Source organism: Plectropomus leopardus, chromosome 10, assembly GCF_008729295.1.
Source record: "Plectropomus leopardus isolate mb chromosome 10, YSFRI_Pleo_2.0, whole genome shotgun sequence".
Taxonomy (NCBI): domain Eukaryota; kingdom Metazoa; phylum Chordata; class Actinopteri; order Perciformes; family Serranidae; genus Plectropomus; species Plectropomus leopardus.
The window spans coordinates 10,208,535-10,231,422 of record NC_056472.1 but is presented as its reverse complement, the minus strand read 5'-3'; the positions used below and the strand labels follow the sequence as shown (position 1 = coordinate 10,231,422).

Genomic DNA, 22,888 nt, shown 5'->3' with positions numbered 1-22,888 from the left:
CTGCAATGGTGGGTGAGTACTTTTTCCCCACCCAACTTAGGTGCCCCTGAATTTTTTTAAATCAGTGGGCTATCTATCCTTCTAGAGCTCATTTCTGCAACTTACAGAAGCTGTTGCCAGGCAACAATTCGTTCCTGCATGATATAGTAAAACAATATTCAATCGTCAACAAAAGGGATGAATCTCAAAACGCATTCTAACGCTATTGATTTTTTTTTTATTGTGTGCAAAGAAAACTTTAGGAATATTAACATTGTTGAACATGTGAGAACACACACTACGCACACACACCACGCACACACGCACACACTCCATAAACCTTTCACCACTCAGTAAATCTCCTTAACAGATTAAAAAGTAGGGAAAACATAAATGGTAAAAGCACACATAGAGAATTAGAGAGGGCATACATGCACACACACACACACACACACACACACACACACACACACACACACACACACACACACACATAAAACGATCAGAGGAAGAGAAAATACTGAATGAAGTGCAAAGGAAAAATTCTATATAATAAACAAGAAAATGGCAATGCCATGTAACAGCCATGTCAATAAATACAATTTAAAAAATAATTTAAAAAAAAGTCCTTGACTTTTTTTTACACTGACACTGAAGCAACAGCCTGCATACTGGAGAGAATGTCAACCTCTGTGCACATCGCATCGATTTTGGTTTAAATACATTCACTCGTGGAAACAGATTGTATGATAGCAAGTGAAGCATTGAAACAGTAAAAACCCTACAAGAGTAAAATCTACAACAAGCTAACAGCTTGTTAACAACCTCAAAAAAATCTAATAACTCAGATCAACAACTCAACTCCAAATAAGAGCAGACTTTGTTATTCAACATATTAGTACTAATGCCCCATGTCTGTATAGTCTTTCTGCTCCACAAATCAGCATCGCTTAGTGCTTTTGCTGCATATTTGTTTTATCTTTGCTTTGCACAAGTGGAGAGTGGATCGATGGCTGCTCTGTGCTCACGAGGACATCGGGAATCAGTGGAGAAAAAACATCAAATCAACCAGGACAAAGGAAAAAGTGTGAGACACTGCATTGATCCATGTACCTGTAATCAACTAAAGAACAGCTTTGAAGGCTGTAGTAGTGTACACATAATATTTTATCCAATTTTCCATCTTTATACATATCTATAATAGAATACAACAAGCACCTAAAAGTAAGTTGTTCAAATCATTTCATCAGCAACCCAGTTGCCAGAATGAATGTTGGCATTGTACTTTTCCACAAACCACGGATATGTTATGCTAGTAGGTTTCATTTTTAGTTGACATGTATACATTTTACATTTCATTATGTTTCAGTTTTAAATTTTAAGTTGTGACATCACTGGGGTTAACGTGTGGGTTGTTTTAAGCTTGGTGACGGTTGGGAAAACATCTTGGTTTGTCTTAAAATACCTGGTTTGATTGCTAAGAGCATTTCAGGAAAAGTCTCAAACTGTCATTAATAATACCTGCTTTTGACACTAAAAATACAGCTGGAAATGTCCAGAACTGTAGTTGAAAATACCTGCTTTTGTCACAACAAATGCATCAGTAAATGTCCAAAGCTCTCATTAAAAATACCTGCTCTTGCCACAACAAACACAACTGGAAATGTCAAAAACTCTTGTTAATAACATCTGCTTTTTTTGCTACAAACACAGCTGAAAATGCCTCATCCTGCCAGTACATTAAAAAAAAAATGCTTTTGTTGGTCTGGAATACTGGTCTACTGCTTGGCAGCTGCTCATGTAGGTGACAGACCATCCACCATCCTCCTGATGAGACAATCAGCTCATATATATGTAATCTGAACTACGTTATCAGAATGAAGAACAAAATAGTAACATATCCATGATTTGCATAAATCATGTACATGTACAATGTACATTTTATTCCGGGCTAACATCAGAGTTATTTTTATTGCCCTCAGCACTTTTGTTCCCAACACTGGATTAAAGCAATTCCAGTCCTGAACTTTCTGTGATTTGAGAACCACAACAGATTTAACACGCCACGCAAAAACTGGTTAACACTGAAACAAAATCCTCACAAAATCCACTGTGAAATCTTGCACAAATTGAAGGCCATGCCAACAGTGAAAAACTCAGAACCGTTTGTTTTCAGTTAACTACAATGGCAAAATGCTGAACAATTATGATGCATTTTAATGTGCTTCCCACAAGGCTCCATAAACCTTTCACCACTCAGTAAATCTCATTAACAGATTAAAAAGTAGGGAAAATATAAATGGTAAAGGCGCACATAGAGATTAGAGAGGGCACACATGCACCCGCACACACACACACACATACACACATGCACACAAACCTTGTCAAATAAAATATGCTTCTTATTGTAAAGAGATATGTTGGCTTGTTGCATTAAGACAAAATGCCATTATAACATAAGAAACATGTGTGTTGTGTTAAGCTTCTGGAAAGCCATGCCTCAGTCAGTTTGTCCCCCATGAGCGTTTGTTCTTTAGGCAGTTCAGTTTCATTTCAGAAAGGCCGGATGAAAAAAGTCCAAATTGTTAAAGAGTCCAGAGCAACATGCACTATCAAAGCCTCCCAGGTGTATTGCATCAGTGGCTAATAACCATCCTGTCACCCCCACTGTAACGTCATCCAACAGCCTAATTCAACAAATCAAAAAGCTTATCATAACACTTGTCAGGCCAAGAAAGAGAAAGTGTAATCAATGCACTGCAATGGATGTTTTCAAGTCTTGCTTGCTGACTGGGCAAAGTAAAGGCTGCCATTTCAGAACCACAGATCAGTCTACAAACAGTCTCTGCATGCATCCCAGCAGGATAAACAACCATGATTTTGAAATAGCCCCAGGGGGAATGATGCACAAATAAGAACAGAGCATATTTTTGGCTTTTTATTTGAAGGTCTTGCTTAAAATGTATTAAAGAAAAACATTGCCTGGGAACAAGAGTGAAAGGGCAGTAAAGCGTGTAAAGTCGGAGCAATGGTTGGGGGGGTATTAGCTACATCAGTTGTCATTACTGGAATGGAGCGCACAGCACTGTTATTGATGTACTCTATATCTGCTGCTTTAATGGACCTTAACACAGCAGACATCTTCATACATCAAGGCAGATGCAGAAGTGAGAAATACAAGGAGGTTGTAATTTTACTTTATTCCAATAATCTCAGTGTCTGATGGATAGCACAGCTGCCAGCATGCTCTGTGTGTGGCAGTGAGAGTGAACATACCCCTGCCCCGGGTCGAGAGCGATGGCCCGTGGATGCTCCATGCCTCCTGCAATCAGGGTGGTGCGCATATCTCCGTTAAGTTTGGCCACCTCAATCTGGTCAAGATTGCTGTCGATCCAGTACAGTTTCCCTGTGATCCAGTCCACAGCCAGGCCCTCTGGGGTGGCCAGACCGTGCTGCACAACCACCTCAATCCCTGTCACCCCTGAAACAACAATATCAACACAACAATCATGATTTAGCACTGACTTACGTTGTAATAATGGGTAGCATTGCTAGTTGGTGTCTCTTTTATTTGCTTATTGCTGATTTTTTTTTTTTAGTATTTTGCCTTTATTTCATAGGGCAGATGAATCTTGAAAGGGGGCAAGAGAGGGGATGAGATGCAGCAGGTTGGAGGGGGCCGCAGGTTGGAGTCAAACTTGCAGCTGCTGCAGCGAGGACACAGCCTCTGTACATGGGGTACACGTGCAACCACGTGAGCTACCAGGCACGGGCGGTTATTGTCTCTTAAAAGTGCTCAGGAAAACCTTCTCAAAGCAAAAGGACATGCTCAGAGAACTCTTGAGGAAAGCTCGTCCACGTAAAGAAGATTGCTTTCTAGAGGGTTCCATTTCGCATGGTAAAAGGGTTTTCCCACAATATTTATAATGTAGCCATTTACAATTATTCTCAGATGGTGAGGCTTTTATGTGCATCTCACAAAAGTGCGGAACAGGTACAGCTAAGAGGCGATTTCTGCTGCACCGCAGAGGGAAATAAAAGCAAGTGAACCCAGTGAATGTACTGCCACCCACAAAAATACCCAGCGAAGGAGAAGTTCTGATTCATCATTTTATGAGGGGGAGACTCCATAATACAACAGCCCAAGACTTCTGGTCCTGCGGTATTTTTCAACTTTGGACAACCTGAGATAAATTTACAGGTAAGGACAATATCAACTTGCTGCATCACAACTAAGAATGTTTACAGACAGTGGTGCAAAACAGAGCATTATCACTGGCTGTGTTTCACACTTCCGTTACAGCTGCTAGAGCACAGATGAGCCAGACATGACTCTCTTTAGCCAATACATCACAGCAGTCTTTAGATGTATACTGTAACCAATGTTTGTGTGTGTGGGTGGATGTATGTGCTTGTGTGTGTACCGCCAGACTCGGAGAGCCTTCCTCTGTAGATCTTATCCTCCACCACATCTGTCCAGTAAAGGAGGCTGTGATTAAAGTGGAAGTCTAGCGCAATGGTGTTCCTTAGCCCCGGCACAAGTAGGCTGTAGTCCCGCTTGTGGAGGTCTATTCGTCTTATCTCATGCCGGATTGAGAAAATGATGAAAGCCTCAAAGGGATCTGGCCAAGAAAAGAGACAGGAAACAAGCAACATATATTTTTTTAGGAAGGCCACCTCTAAGGCTGAGTTGTGTTGAGTGAATTGTTAAAACAGGACAATGTGCGATACCATGTACAAAGATTTGCACTGGCTACCAAGCTGTAACGGCCCTCTTCTTCTTTACCAGGAGTGTGACTGGAATGTAAAAAACGACTGACACACATAAAGCTCTGGCACATTTTCTAAAAAAATATTACTGTCAAAATTGAAAAAAAAGAAGAAAAAAAATTACCAGTATATCTTGAAAACTTCTAAAAGATCAACAATGAATGTTAGTGCATTAATAGATAAATACCAAAGCTGGAGGTTGGTGTTTGATCTAATCATTGTACATCATGTTAAAACACTGACATTTCACACGTAAATTTACACACGCAGACATACATGCAAACATTCAGTCACATACACATATTGCTTGATTTACTTTGTAGAAAATATTTGTAACAGCCAGAACTCTAACTCTTAGAGGACAGGCAAGGCCTCAGTTAATTATTACTTATACAGTATTTGACCAGCCCTTACAGGATTGTAAAAGGTGAAGAGAATATGACCTGAACATTAGTTGTGGGTGATTCGTAGATATCATCGAAAAAAAACCAAAAACAAATATGGAACTAGGGAAAAAGATCAGAAAATAAAGAGCTTATAATTTTATTTATAAATAATTACAAAATATATAATTTAATTATACTTTTTTTTTCAACCTAAGCATTGTCTTAAGGTGTTTTTTGTTTGTTATTGTTTTTTTCTCACATATTTTCCATGACCTTTTCTTTTTATTTATTTTTTATTATTTTTTGTGAATCTTCAGCCATTCCTTTTAAAGTTGCTCATTGCCTTCTCCCAAATCCTTTTGACATAAATCAAGCCAATTTCCTCATTGTTCAAAGGGTTAACCCAGCAACCATCAAAGCTCTAGCTAATGCTAGCCAAAGAGAGAAAAAAAGTGGGCACATACAAATTGTCCTCCTAATTGAACATAAAACATGAATTCCCAGAGAGCTTCCATTGTATTAAAATAAACCCTGTTTGCAAAATGCTGATCCCTCAGCTTGCAGGCTGAAAGATGCTGAATGAAGTTCAGATGAGGTCCTCATACATACAGGCATGCGTCTTAAACATCTCTTAATCTCACCCCTGGCAGGTGTCCTTAAAAACACTGTTTTGTCTGTTGATTCATAACCTTGGCGAGTCTCTTTCTGCTCTCCCTGAATTGGAGGCCAAATACTACAACTTTGCTTCTAATAAAATTGGCCAGGAATTTGAAGGCTAAATACCATAACTGCTAGTACTCCTAAAAACATTTGGTGTGACGCAGCAGTTAAACACTTCACACATAAAGGAGAAAAAGACAAAAAGGCGGAATACAACTCGGTAAAACATAAGCACAACTGAATATGGTTTCAAACGGCTAATGCACATATTTAGTCAATAAATAAAATGTACTTCACTTCAGTCTGTATTATAGAAAACACAGGTGGAGATAAATTATCGATTGCTGAGTTCAGTGTGGAGTTTGCATGTTCTTCATGTCAGTTTGGGGGGTTTCACAGTTACTGAGCTTCCTCCCACAATCTAGATACATGCTGATGTTAATTGGTGACTCTAAATTTCCCAAAGGTGTGAATATAAGTGTTGACCCTGTACCAGAATGAGAGAATACAGCTAATGAATGAGTGTTTGAGTTTCAGGATCCTGGTATTGTGCATGCAAGCTCACCGTGAAACTGTCATAGCTGATTGGGGTACTTGTATTAGAAAACAGCCATTGTTAATGTTCTCAGTTATACCTGCATACAAGTACCTAGCAAAGATACATAAATAAATTAAATACAAAAATGGATGGAGGGCAAAAATATAAATTAAAAACCAATAAAATAAAGTGACAGCTTAGACAAAATTTGGATATGCTTTCCGATAAAAGTTAAATTTTAGAAGGGACTTTAAGGAAGACCTTGACTCAGACAGCTTTATTTTCTTTGGCAGGTTGTTCGAAACCCTCAGGGGCCCTGGCTCAAAAAGCATTGTCCCCTTTGGTCTTCAGCTTGGACTCTGAACAAGACAGAAGATCACTGCCCGAGGATCTCAAACCATGCAACTGTGTATGAGGGCTTAAAAAGTCGAAAATATAAACTGGAGCCAGGTCAGGAAGAGCTTTAAAGGTTCTGTATGCAACACTGGCAACATTAATATAGCAGCAAATCACTATTTGTGATGTAAAGATATAGTGGATTAATGGCATCCTTAACAGGGAATTAAGTCATGTTATTTATGTGTGTTTTGTAATCTAAGCTTCTCTGTGGCTTGTTGAGGTAATTCAGTTCAACTGTGCGTGCATGTTGGTGCATGTGCATATCCCAATGGCTACTTCATAGCTGCTAGTTTGCACTGTGGTCACATGGCATCGTTGCAGAAGCTTAGCACCCATCCTTTGGTTCCCCCCAGGTTAACACTATGAGCACTGTCAGCACTGTTGCCATTGTTAGCCACCTCCATGTTAGAACCATAATTTATATGCTCTGAATTTTGCATAGAGCGCCTTTAAAGATAATCAATACAGTCTTAAAATCAATTCTAAAACAAACAGGAAGCTGATACAAACATGTGAACATACCTCTTGGTTCTGGTTTAAGTCTAGCAGCTGAGTTCTGTACCGTCTGTGGTTGTTTCAAAGTTTTTTGATTAAGACGAGAGAATTTTTTAGTGATGTTCCTTTCACTGAGGTTATACTGGATGACTGTCCCTGACATGCAATGTGTTTTCCATCAAAATAAGCCAAGAATTTATTACAGTGGTTTGTTTATATCAAGTAAAATGTGCAGGGGAATTGAAACAATTGACCTTAATTTAGTTCCATATATATTTATATATTTATTTCACTAAGCTTGCTCTTTCCCTGTTGATCCACTGTGCGGAGGACATACTTTCAAATATATCTCACTGGTTTATACCACCATGTAGTGCAAAAATATATGCATCAGTTGAAGCCAAACCAATTTACTGCCAAACACTTAGGGAATCAACACATTACATTTTTCCATTTTCTGAAAAAGTAGATACATTTGTAAGTGAAGTCTTATGAGAAATACATTTTGCAGGGTCTCTAAGAAGTCGCTAAATCTAGTGAGAAGTCCTAAAGTTGGCAGCGGCGCTTGTATACTGAACTTCTCTGGCCTCGCCCACTGAGGTTTAGTTCAATCAGTAAGATTATTTCTGCTTCTGAGAAATGTTTGCACAACTAAAACTCTCTTCACAGCACTCCAGACTAAATCAGACTTTAGGGAACAGAACTGTAAAAATGCAATTAAAATGGTGTCCTTGCTTCAATGACACATTTCCGTGTTGCAACCAAACTAGCTACAATGTTACCGCAGAGAAGATTTGTGCTTGCAAATCTTTTATTCCTGAGACGTGCAAAGGAAAAGGGGGAGTGGATGTGTGCTCGGGACTTCACAAAGAATCCAATAACACCTCTCTCAAGATTAAATTGGAATGTTAGTGTTTGTATGCAAAATTTGATTTACGACGAAGACGTAGAATTCTGATCGGCTTCCAGAGAAAATTGTGTATTCTTTTCCTGCGCTAATGTAAGATTAGAGCTGCAACTGCCATCAATCTTAAAGTGAAATAGAAAAGCGAGTAATCAAAACGAGGTCCATAAATCTGAATGTGACAAGCAAACAGCATGCGTGTGTAACTATTGTATTTCAAGCACTTACAGAGGGGTCTCATCAAATGGATTATTCAATAACAGAACAGCGGAAAGTTTGAGTTTATGATGTGATACTACAGTGGTGAGACATTTGTGTCTGTTTGGGCTGAGGCCTGAAGTAAACTTGTGCAAAGCTGAATGAGGTAACAGAGCTCTGGTGGGTTGAGGAGGGATATAAGCTTCCTTTTCTCAACATCAGTAATCAGTACAGATATAAACAGACAGGACTCATCGCCCAGATGCTTCTTCACATTTGAAACTGATTGAATGTGATCTGACGGTACCCTGTATCAACATCTATCACTATTCTTCAGACTGGCCCTCCACTTTCTCAGCACTCAACACACCAACACAAGAACCCTCCAATTCTGGAGTTTGACTTTTATTGTTTCCATTCCAGTTTTTTCTGTGCTGTGACTCTTGCATTAATAAATGATTCTTAAAACTTTTTCATTAAAGGCACCAACATTGTCGAAACACAGTCAGTGATTCCAACTCAGAATCCAACATTTTCGAGGTACTGGTACACACTGGGAAAAACTTTAATTACTGCAAACACATACAGCACACACACCCACGGCAGCCAGCTACATCACTAAAAACAAAGATTAAAAAAAAAAAAAAAAGCCAGGGTCTGTTACCTGTGCTGTGACAGCTGTCTCCATCTGGGTCGAGTGTCCATCCTGGATAACAGGAGCACTTCACTGTGGTCTTGTACTGCTCACACACCTGGCTGCATTTTAGGTGACGGCTGCAGTAGTCCACCACCTCACATGTCTTGTTACTGGAGTCCAGGTGAAGCCCGGGGGGACAAAAGCACACAACCCCTTTCCCGGGTGCCACAGTGCACTGGTGACTGCAGCCCCCTCTGGCTACGAGACACATATCTGAGGTGAAAAAAGGCCACAGACTCTTCAGATTAAAAAAACAAAACAAAACAAACTTTTGAAAAATACATTATGTGTTGTTGGAAATTCTTTATTAGGCTGTCTTTTTCACAAGGGTCCTTCAACTAAATGAAACAATGCAGAGCTGCAATGATTAAATCACTAATTAATTACTTGTCAACAACTAAATTAGTAGACAAGTAATAATTGGTTTGAGTAACATTTGACAAAAAAATAAAATTCCTTGCCTCATGGTTGCATGACTCTGTGCACCAGTCAATGTGCACTTACAGTTTACATCCATGTCTGTGAAAACATGGATGCATCACACACATCGTCCCCCCAGCAGCACAGAAGATCTATACAATCAACACAGTTTCAAGGTGGACACCCAAGATTAGTGTCACCAATTCAGCATCTGACCAAATGTCTCCCCTAGCCAGAAAAGTGTTTTTGCAGAACATTTCGATGTCACAAGAAAGTTGACCTTCTGAATACAAAATGCACGCACTTCATAATTTTATCCTATTAAACATTTGTGTACAATTTTGTCATAATTAGTGTATGAATTCTTGAGTTATGGCCAAAAACATTTTTGTGAGGTCACAATCTACCTTTGAACATCAACTTTTAATCATTTCAATCTTGAGGCCAAGAGGACGTTTGTGCCTAATTTGACAAACTTTCCCTTAAGGTGTTCTTAAGATATCATATTAAAGATATCACACAGAGTAATAATGACAAGGTCACCATGACCTTGACCTTTTGCCTGTCACTACCAAAATTTAATCACTTAATCACTGAATTCAAGTGCATGTTTGTGCCAAATTTGAAGAAATTTCCTCAAATTGTTCATGAGATGTTGTGTACACAAAAATGGGATTGACCCAAGAACATATCGCTTCTGTCCATGGCTATCGCCATTACAAAGGCTTAAAAAAAAGTCCAACTTCTTAAATGTGAATAGTTTCTGGTTTTCTTTACGCCTCTAAAACAGTAAAATAGATATTTTTGGGTTGTGGACAAAATAATTGATTGACTGAATCGATTAATTGAGAACATGATGAACAGTTGATGAAATGAAAATAATCGTTACACAAGTCAAGTGTGATAGATCATCTAATCATAATTAATAGAAGTGTTAATGTGGCAGCTCTGTAAGAATGTAGTATCTGAATTAGGTGATACATACCCACTCTTTTCCCAATAACTACATGAAATCTAAAAGCTTTTATGTTTATATAGTTTGACACAAGGAAGGATAACATATTTTCAACATAGAGCTTAAGATCATAAAGTTCACCATCTAATGAAGATAAAGGTATTGCCTTCATACATCAGGTTCTCTGTATTTCCACCTAGGGGACAGTGGTGTTTATTCCACCACTGCTTGAATATTATGTACTGTTCCTTTCAAAAGTTTGCTAAAGACATACATGTCTTAACTTTTTGTTCTTTAATGTTGTTATTTTTTTGTTTACAGTTGCCAGGGCAAAAGGTATATAAATTGAAGATAAAACCGATCCAGTGTCTCTTTTCCCACCGTGATTAAGACTGTCTCTTCAAGGTGGGCAAGAATGGCATTGAACTCTCTCAACAGGGGAGGAATGGAGTATGTGGTCACAGTTGTTAATGGGGGGTGTGAGTCCTGCTGAGCTGGTGCAAATCAATCAGACTCTCAAGGTCTCTCTGAACACATAATTGTCTATGAGAAGGCAGAAGCCCTCTTTTCAGCTATGATAACACGGACACTCAAAGGTCCTGTAGGGCCCCCCTGAGGCTTGGTTAGTGACGCTCTAGAAAATGAACCTCCATGTTTACACTGCTCACTTTAAGAGATGAGATGGCTCGGTCTAGTCACATGAGATCAGTGTCTTCCCTCTGAAGGCTGCTGGACAAACATGTCCACACTCACCATCACTGGGATGTCTGAGTATTACTTCATGTTCTGTCCCTTTGGTCGCTGAAACAACACACAGCGGTTCCTAGTAGGGCTCTAAGCTGCTTTATGTGATGGAAAGGATGTAGTAAGGCCCCCCAAGGACAAGTTATTCAGCAACCATGATATAATATCAGATGAAAAATTAAAGTGTGAGTTAGCAAGAGTGCTGTGAGGTGCCACAGCAGGTAGCATGCCCCGAATTGGTACATTGGAAATTGGAGGATGTGACAGCACTTCAAGTTTTCCAATTAATTTTTCTGCAACTCTGCAAAGCTGATAAAAAAGTAAATTGTGAAGAATAGAGCTATATATAAATAAAGACAAAGAATGTGCTGTCATTTTCATTTGCAATGTAAATGTGGTTTATTAATATGTCTCTGTTTTCTTTGTTTTATTTACTCTTAAACCAGCGCCACCAACTCCAGTGTGTCTGTCCTTGCAAGAAATGTCAATCAAAGAATTGCAAGCACAGTGGGAGCGTTGCAACATCCAAAATGCCTAAAAGTCCCCGGGAGTCATTATTTTTGACAGTTTTTGTTGGGTCTTTTCACTTTAAAGGGATTCTTCACCCAAAATATATCTTTTGAGAATCAAAAGCTCACCCCCTGTAGACTTGAAGCATGGCTATAAAAAGCTCCTCTGGAAGTACAGCAGATATGGTCAGCTTGAATTTTGTTGCTAACAACCGATTCCAAGTTTTTATAACTTAACGCTAAAAAATCAATGTAAACTTCTCAAACTTCTCAAAGTCGTACTTGTCAGTATATCATGCTTCTCAGAGGTCAGAAGTTCAGGAAGTAGTTGTATATTCAGCCAAAATTGTGACTGGCTGGGACATGCTGACTTCTTACAAACTTTCAAACCACCAGGGAATAAATGTTTGATTATCTATCCACATACTTTTGTGTACTTTTTGTCAGAGGCTGTTTTTGGAAAGCCCAAAGTTCCAAATGTTTCTGACGATACAGTACCCCCTAGTCTGCAAACGGCAAAAACCAGCCCAGTTGCTACAATGAAACATTGTCATTGTACATTTCTGCAAACCCCCGATTTGTCATGTTTGTATGATTCATATGTTTTAAATTAACTTTTCTAACATGATGTAATTCAGATTACATATGAACTTAGTTTCTAATTAGATGGAGCAGGGGATGGTGGATGGCGTAACACCTGCCAAGCAGCAGACAGCTGAAGTCTAATGTTTGAGACCAACACACAACAAAAGCAGATATTTTGAACAACACATCATTTCCAGCCATGTTCCTGCTACAAAACTTTGTTTTTTTTAATGACACCAGTGTTTTGAGCAGAACTATAATTTATGTGTGGTGGTGGCTGACAACAGAAGGGGTTCTTTGTGTCTTTTTGTGATCATTTTGTGTTCCCTCTCAGAATTTAGAGGTTTTCATGAGTCTGTCAACATGTGACAGGAGTTGTTTTTTTTCCTCAACAGCAGTTTATTGAGATTGAGCTGGAGGGTGCAGAATGAATCAGCCACTCAGTCTGTGGTCAGATGGATCAAAATTCATAAGATTAGATCAATGGATTAGAGGAGCAGCTGCTGCAGAAGTGAGTGAAAGCAAACTTTTAGACCAATGGAGTTAATAGTTTTCATGTGAATAAAGCCTGTTTCACCTAAAGTAGTTTCCAAAAACAATGGCCAATACTAAATGAGAGCACTGTAGATGTTGTTGCGGACACCCACAAATAAATGAATGTGAGGGAATCCTGGACACAATTCCAGCCATGTTTGTTTCGACCGAACTGGTTATTTTTAGTAAAAACATGACGTGTTCCTAATCCCAACAGTGGGTTTTGTGCTTGAAACTTGAACCGCATTTACCACAGCATTGTAACAATGTGAGATTGAAAACTGAAGGATAAAGAAACATCAACTTTCAACATATCCACTACATATGATGTGTACAAATGTAACATACACCTAGTTTGCAGAGAAGTACAATGCCAACATTGATTCTGGCATCTGGGTTGGTAAACAGAAGGAACCACAGTGTGGGCTACCTTGCTTAGCCTTCTGCCACCCCAACCCAGACCTGAATTAGCTGCTGAAATTAGACAAAATCGGGTCTGAAAGATAAGTATTTTTCAAGGAATGGTGGAATTTGATGGCACAGAGCCCTGACCTCAACCTCATCACACACCTTTGGGATGAAATGCACCTGTAGGTCAATGCTTAACCTTCAAAATCTTTTGGACAGCCTCCCCAGAAGAGCGGTGGCTGATACAACAGCATGTTAATGCCCACGGTGGTGGAATCACGTTTTCAGTGATTAATTCTGCTATACACTTTAATACGTGCTTGGCCATATAATGTATTTGAGTACATATCATTTAAACAAACAAACAAAAAGAAGAGAGATGAAATGCACAGACAAAACAAACATACCACAGATGGGTCCTTCATCCGAGCGGTCTGCGCAGTCCACTTTGCCATTGCAGATCTTATCAGGTGTGAGGCAGACAGAGGTGTCGTTGGCACAGGGGTACTTGGGTGGTTTACAGACAGCAGACTCACAAGATTCTTCATCTGAGCGGTCCTCACAATCAATGTCCCCATCACACACCCAGCTCTTTGTGATACACTTGCCTGTAGAGAATGAAATGTGGAGAAGCGCAGAGTTTAACTTTTTTAAGCACTTGCCGTTATGCTATATAAATAGGCTAAGCTTTACTTAGTAATTACTTGATGATATAAGCTTCACAAAAACAAAAAAAAAGTTCTTCTAACTGAAATTTCACTGGTACACTCAGTGCTTGTGTTTTCCAGTTTGGGATTAGACAGTTGTTTCGTTAATTACTTAGTCCCTTAGTAAACAGTAGATAGCAAAAATGCCACGCTTTATTTTTCTTTATTTTTTCCCCTGGGGGCCTAAAACATCGACAAAGCCATTCTCACATCTTTGCTAAATGTTCAACAGATGCCTGGATGTACCATTTTTTGCATGCTACCAGGTGAAGCCTGAATCGCAGCGCATTCCAATTTACACTTTTTCCATCAAAGCTACATCATAGGGTTTTGGGATCCCACTGGTTTATACTTGGTTCTGGATCAGTGCAAACCAACGTGGGAGGCTGAAGCGACTGCTGTGGGTGTGTGGATTTTGTGTGAGATAGGGTAGGTGTGTATGTGTGTGTGTGTGCTTGGCTTCACATCACTTCTAAGCTTTCCAGTTGTCCCTACAAAAACAGTCAGATGACACTTTTGATTTAGGCCTCCATTTTCTAAATGCCTAATATGATGCCAGTGCAGCTGCATGTGAAAATGAAAGCTTATGTGCTATTCAAGTACAACAAGCTCTTCATGCGTAAAATATGGATGACACATGGGGCACAGAAATGTTCATCAAAATGTGTTTGTTTGTGCTAATGCACACAGACAAGGAGGTTAATCATTTGTATAACTGAATTAGCCAGTCTTAATTCCGGCGATTTCACCTTGAATGACACAGCAAGAAAATTTTACAATACTACTTGAAGTTTTAGGAGTGTATGAATCTGTTGAGGCAAAGAGGGGAGAAAAGGATGTGGCTGGAAAGGGGGAGAAAAAAAACAAAAAAACAACTTTTTTATTCAGGGAGTAGGAGGCACAAAAGGGAGAGAGCTCTTCTGAGTGGGCTTATTAAACATAACCATCACTTATTATTTTGAGTGGGAAATATATTTTTCATATTTTCTGAATATAGAAAGGCTCAAACATCTAAAAGTATCATATTTAATTCAACAAAAAAATGCTGCATATCCACAGACAGATTTCCTACAGAGATGGTAACTTTTTTTATTTATGTTGGTCCCTCTTCTACGTGTGGCAGAAGATTTATTTTAAATAAGTGATGAGTAAATTCCTTGTTGTCTTACTGTCCTCATCATTCCAGTTTTTATACTGATAAACTTTGTATTTATTGGCATCCCACATGTTGTTTTGTTTTCTAATTAAGTTTCTAAATAAGAATTTGCCTAAAACAGTACCATGGTTTAATTGAAGTTCATTAGAGGCTGAAGGGCTAAAACTTGGCTAAATATTTTTGGAAGTTGTGACTAAATGCTGCCCAAGAAATATGACCCCCATTGGCCTGATGGGGGTTCTTAAATGAATTAAAAGTATGTGAAAAATTTGGCCAGGAATCAATGAGATCTCGTACAAACATCCGCAGTTATCATTCTGCAGGTGTTGTGAACTGTCAAAGGTCCTTCTTGCTTGAACCTAGCAAGAAACTTGTGGCTAGATGTATTTTTATGTTGCTAATTTCAGATGAATTACTTTGAATTTCATGTTAAGTATAAAAAACTGGAGGTTGACTGACAATGGATTTTTAAAGACCAATAACAAGAGTTTGTAAAGTGATAAAATAAACTGTGGGACTTAATGCATCTGCAGATGTTTAACTGAAGCACTCTGTGATAAAATGGGACTCTGGAGCTGCAGCCTACATGCAACTTCAATATGACTGAATAAATACTACATTTACTTGACAGCCCAGTATAAAAGGTTACATATTGTATTGTGAGTTGTACGAGCACAGACAGAGCCTCCTAAAGTGCTATAAAGGCCCGACCACTCACATCTGCAGAAGAGTGCGCAATACACAAGTGTAATACATAGACATGAGTGGAGGCATACTCAAGCCAACCTACTAGAGACAGTCATTAGCTGGAGACACTGAATATTCTAAAACCCTAACCACTGCGCCTGAGGCAGTGATCCTGGACTGAGCCTGTGAACATGGGATGCTCTACAACCCTGAGAAAGACACTGCCAGACTGAACAGTGAGCACATAATTGAGGACCTGAAACATGAGTTGCTTCTCCAAGAACTGACATCTGCCCTATAGCCCCAGTTGCCAACAACATGTCCTTCCCCGTTTTAATTTAGAAACTTAGACAAGATGGTAGTATTTGTTAATGACCACAGAAACAAAACAAACAACAAAACAGCCACCAAAATTAAAATCGTCAGAACATTGTTTTTACAACACAATACTTCCTCTTTAGCCATCATCCAGTAAACAGGTTAAACTGGAATACCAAACAGTAAATATTATACTCTTTAGTCTGATTTGTTCAACACAGAATATTCAAAATCTCTACCACTTATGGATGACCCAAACTGTCAATCGACAACTGACTTCACCACATCCTTCCTTTAACTAAACTGTAATGGAAGCATCTGAACCAAATCAGCATCAAATGGAATTTCTCATTTGACGCCCTTGGGCTTAAAGTGCCTTAAAATATCTTCTCAGTTCTTGTGCATTTACGGGGAAAGATGGATGGCCCATTTCTATAATATGAGCAGCTTGAAAAACTTTTGGACTCTTACTTTGTGTTAAGCTATTCTTTGTTTTGAGTTTTCCTGTTTTGTATTTTTTTTTTCAGTTGAATATGTTCAAAAACAACCTGTGTGTGGGTGGCTAAACCCAGTTTGTTAAGTTATTGAGCATTGAACGCAAGCACCACATTGAAAATTCCCTCTCCTCTAATCTTTGTTTGCATGCAAACATCCCCAAAGGTGGAATGAGCAAGGAAAATCATCCGTATTTCCAGCATTTAAATTTGGATCTACAATGAGTCCCATATCTTTGTTTTATCTCCAAAGTTGAAAAGAAAGGAGAGAAATGCAGCTCTTTAATCCGTCAGAACTCTTAAGATGGCCCCCTTACAGAAACCCTTTTGAATATAGTTGGAGAGGGCACTCTGTTCTCCTGAGGAGGACGGAACGAGCTGCACCAGTGCACAGGGGTGTGACACTGCAGAATTAGAGTGAATAATAATTGTGTGGTCTAACCAACCCTTCACCACGCAGCATTGCCTCCGTTCTTGATAATACTGTCAAGGGATGAGTGGAAAGCTGCGCAGCTAAAGACAGAAAGCAGCTGAATATTTTCCGACCTTCTCCTTTCAGCTGCAGAAAGAAAGTGGATGCTGGGTTTGGGTACACGTGGAGTTTATACAGGCCATTTAAATGGTCTGTCCTAATTGGTCGAACAAGTACATGCAAACTTCCCTGCACTGCTCTAAAGTGGAGAACGGTTAAGCCTCTGGAGCCTGTCAGAGTGAAGCCTTTATGAAAGGGTAGAGAGCAATTTGGCAGCTTAATTTACAACTGATAAACAAATGAAATGACTGAGATACTTTCCTCCTCTCTTAAGACCCGAGAAAAATGCTGAAGTGAAAGTGTTGCGGAGATATTGTTTATCACAGCTTTCAATGTGAGGGTTAAGAGCTGTGTAAATCCAAGCAGACAAACTTATTTGTTTTTATAAGGACTAGAGTTTGCCATTTATTCATGAGAAAACTTGAGACCTTCATGTTTCATTTAAAAGTGAAATTTATGATTGTTTCAGAAGATTTTATCATGTACTGTAACTAAATGAGGAAAATATGTCAGCATTGTGTTTGACCTCACATCATGTCTATATTGCCAATAATCAAGTCAGCTGATTTTTCTTTTTCTCTGCTGCTGTGTGTTACTGTCCATGCTCAAATTCGTTCCGCCAGGCAGCCGCGGTGCTAAAACTATAACATCTGTCTCAGGCGAGTGATGCAAGATTTACTCGCTGAACTCAAAAGCTGAATTTAGTTTTCACGCCTCAGGATCAGATTTTATACCAACCAACATTGTCAGCGTCAGTTGACTAATGAAGTGTAAAAATCAACACCACCACAGTGTTTGGAAATGTCAGACTTTATACTGAACTTCTAGAGGAGATTTCAGCACCCTATAACATCTGTAGCCATCAATTATTAATTCACTAAGTCTTGACTGAAATGGGATTACGACTCACAGTTAAAGTCAAAAGGAAGCACCACCTTCAGCGCATTTTTACGTCTGACCTCAGTGTTGTTTTGCAGTGTACTGTATTCACTACCTGTATCTTTGCAGGTAAACTTGGCCTTTGGGTCACACATCCTCTTGGTACCCTCGCAGTCTTTCTCGTCACTGCCATCCTCACAGTCCTTGTCTCCGTCACACCTCCAGCGCTCGGGGATGCAGGTTCCATCTGTGACGCAGTGGAATTCCTCTCCGCTGCACTCGATCACAGATGGCAGCACTGGAACAAAAGGCATTCAACAATTACTGTTTTGCAGATCTACAGCACACTGTTATGAGCAAAGGCACCACGGTATAAGCTATTATTTTACAAAATGTCTTTTGCTGTTTACAAATATTTATCTGTGCAAGCAGGGAACGTGGCACCAATAACAGGTCAGTTAGTTCCAAAGACGGAAGTTATTTCACTTCCAGTCAGTCGGATGTTTCTCTCTTGTTTAATGACTCTGATTACTATTTCTTTCTCCAGTGTGGGTTCATTACAAATAAAAAGAAAAAAAAAAGAAGAAATTGGCACCGCTACACCAGTATGTTGTATGTATTGTGCTGCAGGTCTTGGAACCACTGGACTTGAGAGAGAATGAATGCATAAACTAAATGGAAGTGTGAAATACATAACAATGTTTTTGACAACAATGTCAACTTTGCAAAACGACATGATTGACTTTCACATTTGTGACAGGTGGCTACGATGTTGTCATATCGGTTGTATAGACACCTCTTTAAATTAAGTGCTGCCATTATATTCAAAGCCATTTTAAAACAAATGGCACCAAAACAAACTAGAATGATACCAAACATGTTCTCATCAGTGTTGTGATACATTCTAAAATGTTCAGCAGAACACAATAAACGGCAATAAGTGTTATTTATATCATGGCATTTTGCATTCAGTATAGATGATTTGCTTAATACTTAAAAGTCAACCCTAAAAAACATTCCCTCAACAGCCGAGGCAAAGCTAAGACAGATTCAATCCCCCGGGGTAAAAGCAGAAGCAGACACGGGGGAGTGGAGAAGCCTGCAGTTCCCATCAGGAAACGGTTTGATGAATAGTCTACACATTCTAGTGACAAGCAAGTGAGCTGTGAGTTTCTAGGAGCTTTCTGTGGTAATTAGATTAAATGATTCAACTCCTGATGGTAAAATTCCCCCGAACAGAGACTAGATAAGATTAGTCACACGTGAGTGTGAAAACAAAGTTATTGGACTCAAGCTGATTAATTGTTAAACTTGTAATTACAAGACCTAAATTTAAACATGATTTGAATTGCAAATAAAATAATTAGCCGCTAAAGCAGATATAAAAAAAAAAGCTGCAATCTCATAAAGGTGCTACCAGACAACTTTGCTGTGAAGCAGATCTTTTAAGACATTATGAAAAGTGTAAATCCTACTGATGACTTATATATATAATATGGTGATTATAAATACATTGTCTTTATGCGACTAATGTTTTGACGCCAAACTTGATTAAAAACAAGTGTTAGGGAGGGGATGTTATTCTACCCTCTTTTTTTCTGACTCAACACTTCACAGCATTTCAAAAGGTAATGGGAGCGTTCTTACGTGCTGATCCACCTCTGCAGGTTGTGTTCTCATCACTGAAGTCTCCACAGTCGTTGTCACCGTCACAGGCCCAGTGATCTGGAATACAGCGTCCACTGGTGCACTGGAACTGGGTGTTGGCGCAGGACTTGATGCAGCCTGCTTCATCACTTCCATCTCCACAGTCATCATCTACACACAGACACTCATGAAAGATTTTAGCTCACAAACACAGAAAGATATAGCTGTTAATTGTAAAAAAAAAAAAAAAAGCTTCCATTTTTATGATGAGTTATCCTGTTCTCACCTGAATCACAATGCCACTTCACGCTGATGCATCGTCCATTGGAACAGCTGAACTGGGTGAGGGGCTCGCAGGTGGGGAAGCCTGAAAAGGTTTAGATACATGTAGATATTAAGTACAATCCCAAACCCCAGCTAAACAACCATGCAATCTCTTCAGGTCAGCCGTCTTATTTAGAACAGAGTTGACATTCGGGTTATTCTCTCACCACCAAACAGATCATGGTGGATGAATAAGACAATAAAACTTGCAATGACAAATAAAAAATAAGACTTTAAGTCTACAGCTGTGCTCGTGGCTCTATGGGGCTGTGCCAAATATTTCAAATTTCATAGAAATCCTACACGTAATTGTTGAGATATTTCATGTTAAAACTACAAATGTCAACCTAACTGCGACGCTAGAGGAAAATTGAAGAATCAGCAAAGTCACTGCGATTCATCACCAAGGAATCATGAATTTCTGTTCCATTAGGAGCGCTATCAGATGGAGGGGAGAGGACGTTGTCTGTTGGCCACGTCTCCTTCAGAGTTACAACAGTTAACAAAAGTATTTGAGTATACTGTTGCTGTTGCTACTATCGCTACGGACTGTTTTTCAAGAATGTAACAGCAAAACTTCTGGACATTTAATATGGATTCTACCAAATTTGGCAGCAGAACTTATGACTTTTAAGTAACTTCTTGCTTCTTGCTCTACCTGCTTTTATGCTCTTATTTTTTATGACTTTGAAATACGCTTCTATTTTGGTTGTTTTAAACTGTTTTTTATGCTCATGAATTCATCCTGTGGCACTTTGAGATTTGTTCCAAATGTAAAATGCATTACAAAAAAATTCTGCAATTATTATTATTATTACCAAATTTTGTGTCATGTAGATGTTGATATTCCACAGAATAAGTGAATAACTGAGTGCTATATCTTTAATTCTTGTCATCATCAGTGTTACAGGCCACCCTTGATGGAAGAGGAAAATAAAAGAATAATGTGTTCTTCCTCATTTGATAAATGCTCTGTACTAAAGGGAGCCATACACAGCCATGTTTAATTTACAACAAGTTCTGTTTTCATGTTTCCTCTGTTGACCAATGACTCAAATCATAAAACCATAAAAGTAAAAACATACTTGGCCCCGGAAAAATATATAATTCCTCTCTACTGGGCTTGCACAATGAGCTGAAACAGCCTCATCAAGGTTCATTTCTATATATTTTTAGCTCAATGTCCCTGCAAGCTATGGAAGCGAATGTCATCTCAAGTGTTCTCCGCTTTCCCTATAATGATACAACACCCTATGTGCTGAGGGTTTTGAAGATTTTGCTGCTGATGTGGGCCTATACAGAAAATTGAGACAATATGCATATATATGATATTGTATTATAAATATCACATATATGTACATCAACTTAACTTGACAGGGCAAGCTAGTGAAAGCAAAAAATCACCGTCGACTCACTGTTGTCAGCCGATGGCAGATCCACAATCCATCATTGCAGTCAAAGAGACTTCGTAAACTATATTGGTCTACATTATAGCATCAATATTCTCTAGCTTTGCTGCAGTAGGAACAGGAGCACGGACTTGCAGTTTTTGGACTGACAACATTGTCAGCATTGACATTTGTATTCCCACCTGATATGATTCTAGTTTCTGATTTTAGATGCTGTATATACAGTACTTTTCACATATTCTTACAGGATGCCCGGAATTTTATTGACTCCAGTATGAAATACAAGGCTACATTTGCATTGATTTGTTGGCATCTGCTGCTGCTTCTGCTGCCTGGAATACCTAAGGCACTGTCAGGAAGACATATTGTATCTTTATCAGACAAGTGTCTTCTATATTTCCCACCAATGTGTTAGGTCTCACTGACAGTGCATGACTGGTTGGAATTTAACATTCATTAAAAATGAAGCACGAACATCCATAAATAATGAAGGTTTCAAGTAAACAGTGAGCCTGGCAAAAAATGGAACACCGGCATCCATAAATAATGACGGCTTCAAGTGAACAGAGAGCCCAATATGAGACACTGTGTGACAACTACTAAACTACTGACAAACAAAATCCAAATTAGCATCAATCTCCAAGGCGGCCACCACTGAGCTTCAGGTGTTCCAAAACCCACAGTAGTTCCACTGAAGCTAAGTGAGCTGCCAGAGCTGCACAGTCGAGTGCCTGCAGAGAAGTAATGCCTGAGGAAGCTCAGACAACAGTAAGAGAGAGAATATGTTTTGCTGCACAGCTTGATTATGATTGAATGAAGCCGAGCATGAACTTTAATTACTGCTTACACCCTGGCTGTTTGTGAATGCGTATTGAACCAGCTTAGGACACACAAAGGAAGGCTGAGGCGATACAGCACAGTGCAGCATTTGGCAAACATCTATCACTGTAAGAGGATGATTTAATACAAATAGTGATTAAAGGGGAACCCTAAAACCTTTACCCCCATCTTTTAAATGTATGCTGCTAAGTCATCCAGTTCAGCTTCACTGCTCAAAGCATATTCTACTGCCTAAAATGCTCTTTTCCGTTACATAAAAAAGGTTAAATACATCTTCAAAGAACTCCAAAAAGCTCAGGCCATCATGGCGTGCCATGTGTTTTTCTCATTTATGTTTTCCAAGATTAATCCAGACTGCCACTTTTACTAACTGAAGCTGGCAGTTTCTGTAATACCATCGAGACACGACTTAAGTACAGTGAACTGCTGCACAAAAGTATTCAGTTTACTCAGCACCACCCCTCTAAGCCGATGCCATCAGTGAGGGCATGTCGGGCTCTTGGTCCAAAGAACACACCATCAATAATTCAACTCCTAAAAAGTCTCTCAATGGAAGAAAGTAATGCATGCTAAAGAGACTTCGAAAATATTCAAGAAGTCACAAATTAGTGATAAGCAGCTGTGAAGAGAATTCTTTGTGTTATGGCTTTCATAAATAGACGACTTGCATTTGTATTGTGTCTTTCTGGTCTTCCCACTACTGAAGGCACTTTA

General features: G+C 39.1%; 1 protein-coding gene across 1 annotated transcript in view; it reads right to left on the bottom strand.

Moving 5' to 3' along the window:
• The window catches only part of lrp1bb (low density lipoprotein receptor-related protein 1Bb), a 393,508-nt gene that overhangs the window by 120,640 nt on the left and 249,980 nt on the right, over positions 1-22,888 (bottom strand). The window contains exons 25-31 of the mRNA XM_042494695.1: positions 19,888-19,968; positions 19,602-19,772; positions 18,070-18,252; positions 13,589-13,789; positions 8,994-9,239; positions 4,404-4,601; positions 3,256-3,460 (exon numbers count right to left, since the gene is read on the bottom strand). Of these exons, the coding sequence (XP_042350629.1) occupies positions 3,256-3,460; positions 4,404-4,601; positions 8,994-9,239; positions 13,589-13,789; positions 18,070-18,252; positions 19,602-19,772; positions 19,888-19,968 (1,285 nt within the window). The remainder of the gene's footprint in view (positions 1-3,255; positions 3,461-4,403; positions 4,602-8,993; positions 9,240-13,588; positions 13,790-18,069; positions 18,253-19,601; positions 19,773-19,887; positions 19,969-22,888) is intronic.